The sequence below is a fragment of the Ochotona princeps genome, chromosome Y (genome assembly GCF_030435755.1).
Source record: "Ochotona princeps isolate mOchPri1 chromosome Y, mOchPri1.hap1, whole genome shotgun sequence".
NCBI lineage: Eukaryota > Metazoa > Chordata > Mammalia > Lagomorpha > Ochotonidae > Ochotona > Ochotona princeps.
This window is the reverse complement of record NC_080866.1, coordinates 13572538-13578467: the sequence shown is the minus strand read 5'-3', so window position 1 is coordinate 13578467 and position 5930 is coordinate 13572538. Positions and strand designations below refer to the sequence as shown.

Genomic DNA, 5930 nt, shown 5'->3' with positions numbered 1-5930 from the left:
CTTCCATGTAAGCCCTCCATAGGACCCCTTAAGCACAGGCATGCCCCCTCCATTCTGTCTTGCCACCATATCACATAGACGTGCTTTGGGTGATACAGCTGGCTCCTATCTGTGGTGTCACACAGATGGCCAGGATCTTTACCCTTCTGGAATCTTTTGGTGGGTTTCCTGACTTCTCTGATTCATGGGATTCTTTGTCAAGTGCCCCTTGGATCCCAAGCATATGGAAAGTGCCATGGGACCATTCCTTGGCATGAATTTAGCCACTGTTCTAGGTGAGCTATATTCCCCCCCCCCCTTAAGATTTTTGGGGCAAAGGTGGGAAGTAAGAGGTTCAGAGTAGGTGGGCACTAAGGAGAAAACTTATTTTTAAAAGAAATCTCTACTTTCTGCTCAATTTTGCTATATACCTGCTAGGAACCATGCCCATTACCATACTCAAGTCAAGCTGAGTTTCACACAATTAAAACTGAACACATTACCACTTCTCCTGGGCACTGGCCACCCTACTTGAAGAGTCCCTTTCAGCAAGAAACAGGATGGTAGGAGACTGATGAACCTTCTCAAGCAGGAATCCCTTGAAGGATGTGACCTGCATCTCCGAGAACTCAAAATACAGGCCAGGCAGGTGCCTGGTGTGTGGCAGTGGGGGCTCCTGGTGAGGAACATTCCACACACTTCCTGAAGTTGCCAGACTCCCACTACCTGCCATCTTTCAGCACAGTCTTGGCTCCTGTACAGGTGACATGGCCCTCAGGTGCATCTTGAGGTGGTTCTTGAAGGTGCCCAGCTGCTGAAAGAACTGGCCACAGATCTCACAGCAGTAGGGCTTCGTGTTGGTGTGGATCTGGTAGTGCACATTGAGGTTCCCCTTGTGGCTGAAGCACAGGACACAGTACTTGCAGATGTGCAGCTGCTCCTGTGTGTGGTTGCTCCTGTTTGTGACCAGGCTGGCCTCATGTGAGAACATGTGGCAACCATTGGAACACACAAATGGCTTCTTGCCAGTGTGGATCCGCTGGTGGACGTGGAGGTCAGAGGCCTGCTTGAAGTCCTTGTTGCAGTCCTCGCACAGAAAGGGTCGATGACCAATGTTTGACCTCTGGTGGATGGCGAGTTCAGATTTGTAAGACAAACTTGCGGCAGTCGCCACACTGAGACCAATGCAGGGCCAGCTTTGTGTGGGATGTGGGGGCTCCGCCCCAGCCAGGGAGGCAGATGCTGGGAACCTGCTATTCTCTGCCTATATGGTTTCCCTTGATCCCTCTGGAGAGCCCCTCCTTTTTTTGGCATTTCTCTGACTGACTGTCACTATAATGTGAAGCTTCTCTCTCCAAAACCAGGGTGGGAGAGCGGTCAGCACCCTCGCCTGTGGCAACTACTTCTTCGCTGGAGTTATCCCCTGAATCTGCTGTAAGAAGCAAAATTAACATGAAATTTAACACAAAGCTAGTGCCCATTGTCACTGCAGCTACACAGTCAGCCACAGCAGCCTACAGAACCAACTGTGGGACCCTACATAATCAGCCACTGTCATGCCTGCCCCGAGATTGCCAACTCCCCAGCACAATGCTCCTGACCAACCCAGGGTCTTTCAGCCCCACATTCACCAGGAACCGCAGGAAACTGAGGCCTTTCAGATCTTCTTGTCCCATTCTTTCAATTGTGGCCAGACACTTGCTCCCTTAGGATCTCTCTTTGTTATGTTCTTCCTCTGGAGTGCCTCTCCCTGACAAACACAACCAGCACTCACTGACATGTCAACTCCACGAGTGCTCACCAGGTGCTTCTGTGGCCATGACTTGCAGAGGCTTCTGGGGGACTGCCTGTCATCCCCCATAAGTCACACCAGGCCTGTGACGTCTGTACTTTTATTGCTTTAAGCACATAAAGTGTCTTCAAACGTGCAGTGGAAAATGCTGATTAAAAACAATTGCGGTTGGCTTTTACACTTTTTATACCAAAATTAGCTTATCTTTAAGAAATACGTATTTATTTTCATCTATCACAAAGGCAGAGCAAAAAGAGGTCTTTCATCCACTGGTTCACTCCCCACATGACCTGTGACATCCAGGACTGGGCCAGCCTGCAGCGAGCAGCTCAAAACTCTCTAGCGTCTCCTGGGTAGTCACAGGAGCCATCACCTCTCTCCTTCAGGACAATTTACCAGAAGGCTGGAACAGAAGCAAACATGGCACTGTGGCACAGGAGCGGGTTTCTCCAACTGTACAACAATACCCATATCTGAAGGAACTGGCCAAGTACATTTCCCAAGAGCTTTCTGCAGTGTCCTCCTATTCTTCCTCCAGTGGGCACTGGCAGCAGAGTAACTGCACTGGGCTGCAAAGTTCTTCTGGTGTGGGTTGCCCTATTTGTGGCTGAAGGCCTTGGACCCACCAACACCATACAAATAACATACCCCACCATTGCTGTAACAGGTAAGTACAACAACTCAAAACTTGCAAAACATTGGCTGGGAATAATAGCAAAAAACATGAGCCAGTGTGAGCCTCACTCTTAATGAAAATTCAGACAGTTATTACAACGCTGTTCCTTCAGCCAATCATTTCTAGAAGTATCTCTGAGGAGACTGGCTATGGAAAAATTAGCTTTTAGTTCATCCATTTATAGCCTATTTCCTTACACCCTTAGTGCTAAAAGACTTATTGGCAGAGGCACAAAAATCCATGACACATAGAGCACATGGCTCTGAAGCATCAGAGGATGTGCTACATCCATGGTCAGTAGGTCTAGTCCCACCTGATCTCGCCACAGCCTCACCAGGTCTCCTGTGCCTTACAAAGACCATCCATTCACTAGTCACCCCAGATGGGTCCTGCATCCCTGCTGGGCTCTGCAAGGCTTGAGCTGGACTCTGGCTTTCCTCAGGGGGATCTCATCCCCAGATGGCTGATACTGCCTGGGCAAGTCCATCATGTTATCCATATCAGTAATCTCAGATCTGACCCTCTGCATGTCTGATATCCACAGAAGGAATTTCTGTCTTTGTGAGACCATTATGGACTGGGGAGGGGAGGAAAAATACATCAGACCTCCTGAGGCACGTTGGGTGTGCCAGGCAGTAGGGATAGCCCCTGTGACACTTGCACCCCACTTCAGGGCACCAGTTCAGGTTCTGGCAAAACCATTTCCAATCAAGCGCCCTGCTTATGTGCCTGAGAAATCAGCTGATGAGGACCTAATTTCCTGAACTCCAGCCACTAACCTGAATCCCCGAGGGACCAGCATTCCTCTGCATTTGGCGTGGTCCAGCAGCCCTAGCTGTTGAAGCCACCAGTGGAGTTAGATAGCCATATGAATGTTTTTCATCTCCTCCTGTGGCTCTGTTTTCCAAATAAATACATCTTAAAAAATAAAACCCAACAAAAAATCTGAGGGTATTTCTCATATGTCCAATACGGCTTCGCCCATACCACACAAGCTGCACTGTATTAACCTAGACTCACCACTGCAGAAACAGCAAGCCCATTTCGACTACTCTGCAGTGTCAACACCAGCACCTGCCTCACCATGGTCATTTAGAACCTCACCAACATGGGATCATTTGGAGAAACCAGTCTCCAAATCTATGGAGAGCAACAAGGATCCTCTGGGCAAATGCCAGCCTTACCACAGACATCACACCTGGAGCCTGCCTGAAGTGCTCCAAGGGATATCCTTTGTGGTGGCCACTGACCTGCAGCACCACCAGCCTAACATCCTCTCTTATGTCTGCCCCACTCTTCACATCCATTTGCCTCCTTGGTGCTGGCCACATGCACACTGTTCTGTATTCCTCTGGCCTGCAACTATTCTAGACCAGTTCTCAGCCCAAGCAGGACTGGAATCTTAGAGTGCTTCTGTCTTAGCTAAATGGAGTCTCTGACTTCCTGCCACCAGGTCATGGCTGTGCCCCTTCTGAATGTGACCAATGCTAGTTCTGTACCACCACTATGAATTACAATGTGCTTCAAAAACTGCTCTTGGTAAAATGGAATGAAAAGATCAAATGCCTCATGAGATGCATCTCCATTCCCTAGACATTTTTAAAGACCGCTCATCATGTTTAAAATCCAGCCTAGGATGCCTCTTCATCTGGCTAATGCATCTACATGTCTGCAAAAGTTAGTGCAGACTTTGAAGATTGTCGGGGAATCTCTGAACCCACGGAAGAAAACCCGATGCTGAGTGACTGTGTAGAAACTCTTTATTCCATCAGGCAGCATGCAAACAGGAAAGCCGTCTGCTCCTTCTTTCTCTCTACTCTGTCTGCCTCTCTGCTCTATCTGCTCCTCTACTCTGTCTGCCTCTCTGCTCTATCTGCTCCTCTACTCTGTCTGCCCTCTCTGCACTGTCTGCTCCTCTACTCTGTCTGCCCTCCACTCCAGGACCCGACCTGCTTATATATAACACCTAGCCAATCAGCTAAAAAGTCACCCCTGCACATGGGAAGCGACCAATCAGCTAAAAGGTCACTCTCGCAGACAGGACATGCAGCCACGCCCCAAGGGGAAGACACTTCCTGAACTTGTTTACCGCTGACCTTGTCAGGGCGTTGGTCTGCAGTGCTGTACTAGACAGCCCCATAGATCGTTATGCACTCTCAACAGCTCCCCCTTTTTGTTTAATTAACAAGGGACCATGCCTGTCTTAGGTGTTCCAAGTTAGCACTCTCCTTACCCGTCATGGGCTGACCGCGCGGCCGTGGACGCAGTGCCTGTCTTAGGTTGGTAGAGCCCATATCAGATACTTACCCATCTTTGACTACCAGTCCAGCATGTTCAGCCATACCTTGGGGGACTCTCGTCTATGGAGCACAAGCACCACTTGCACTAGCACCTGCTGTTGGGGTTAATGGCACCATGCTCGAATTAGGGTGATGCAGCCAACCCAGAGCACATGAATGACAAGGAGCATACCAACACTGGTTAGACCAGCCCACTGGCGAGCAAATGAAAGGCCTCTCAAGACCCAATCGGGCCACTGCTCTACTGAAGCTACTCTTACCCCTATGGCATTGATGGAAAGAATTTGCATGTGGAGGTCTCTGGTTAAATTATCGAACCTCAAGGACCAGCTGCCATTGTCAGCACAGCAGTACCTGACCCAGTCCAACATTGGGTCAAGCCACCCCCATATTCACTACAATTCAAATAAGAAACAATGGGAAACCAAAAACATAAATGGTGGGAAAACACATACAAAGGCAGGGGGTGCAGAGACATTACTCTTACAGGTCACATTTACATTTTCTTCCCAACTGGGTGAGTTACTATAGATATAGGCACCGTTCTGTATCACTGTCCCACGAGCCGAAGTGAATGCTGATATATCTGAGCTGCCACCATGGCTGGTACACAGTACTCAGGCATTCCAAGGTTGAGCGAGCAGGATCACCATATGAATAGTTATACCCAAAAAAGGTTGAGTTGGAAAAGATGAAAGCAACTTTGTCATAGCAAAACCTGGGGCCACTCTTCTGGGTGACACAGTACTTTGACATCCCGTCCATTCCGGGGGCCATCTCCAAACACCAGCTCAGCATGGCAGTATCTGACGTATTCCAGTCACAGAGGCATTGCCACATTCAGCTTGCAGGCAGAGTCGAGGAACGGTGGCAGTCATGGTCATAGCTACTCCATCAGTTCAGTCATCCTGAAACCTCCCTATGATCTGATCCGCCATCAGGATGCAATGTCGAGTCTCATATACAGCATAGGCCCAGGCTTGGAAACACACAGTACCAGGCAAGATGATACTTATGTTCCTTATGGTATCGATTTATTGTCCCTAGGGACAGCGGGCAGTTCGATGCTCTCATTGTTGGTAAAGAACGTAGGCAATATACGGCTGTTATCGGTCACTGGCAGGGGCATCAGCCATGCCTGCACTATCATCCACAGGTGAAGGTCCTGGTCAGGTCCGTTCGC

General features: G+C 49.2%; 1 protein-coding gene across 1 annotated transcript; it reads right to left on the bottom strand.

Moving 5' to 3' along the window:
• Positions 1 to 715: 715 nt before the first annotated feature.
• On the bottom strand, positions 716 to 5625 carry LOC131478727 (zinc finger and SCAN domain-containing protein 5B-like). The gene is made up of 3 exons (XM_058659302.1): positions 5559 to 5625; positions 1303 to 1411; positions 716 to 1154 (listed from the first exon to the last, which is right to left on the bottom strand). Exons 1-3 carry the CDS (start codon positions 5623 to 5625, stop codon positions 716 to 718), a joined length of 615 nt encoding a protein of 204 aa, XP_058515285.1.
• Between the last annotated feature and the right edge of the window lie 305 nt (positions 5626 to 5930).

Coding starts and splice junctions, on each gene's coding strand:
- LOC131478727 (XM_058659302.1), bottom strand. CDS start 5,625: ATGACTGCCACCGTTCCTCGACTCTGCCTGCAAGCTGAATGTGGCAAT. Junction 1,412..5,558: donor TGCCTCTGTGACTGGAATAC/GTCAGATACTGC, acceptor TGCTTCTTACAG/CAGATTCAGGGGATAACTCC. Junction 1,155..1,302: donor TCACATTATAGTGACAGTCA/GTCAGAGAAATG, acceptor CATTGGTCTCAG/TGTGGCGACTGCCGCAAGTT.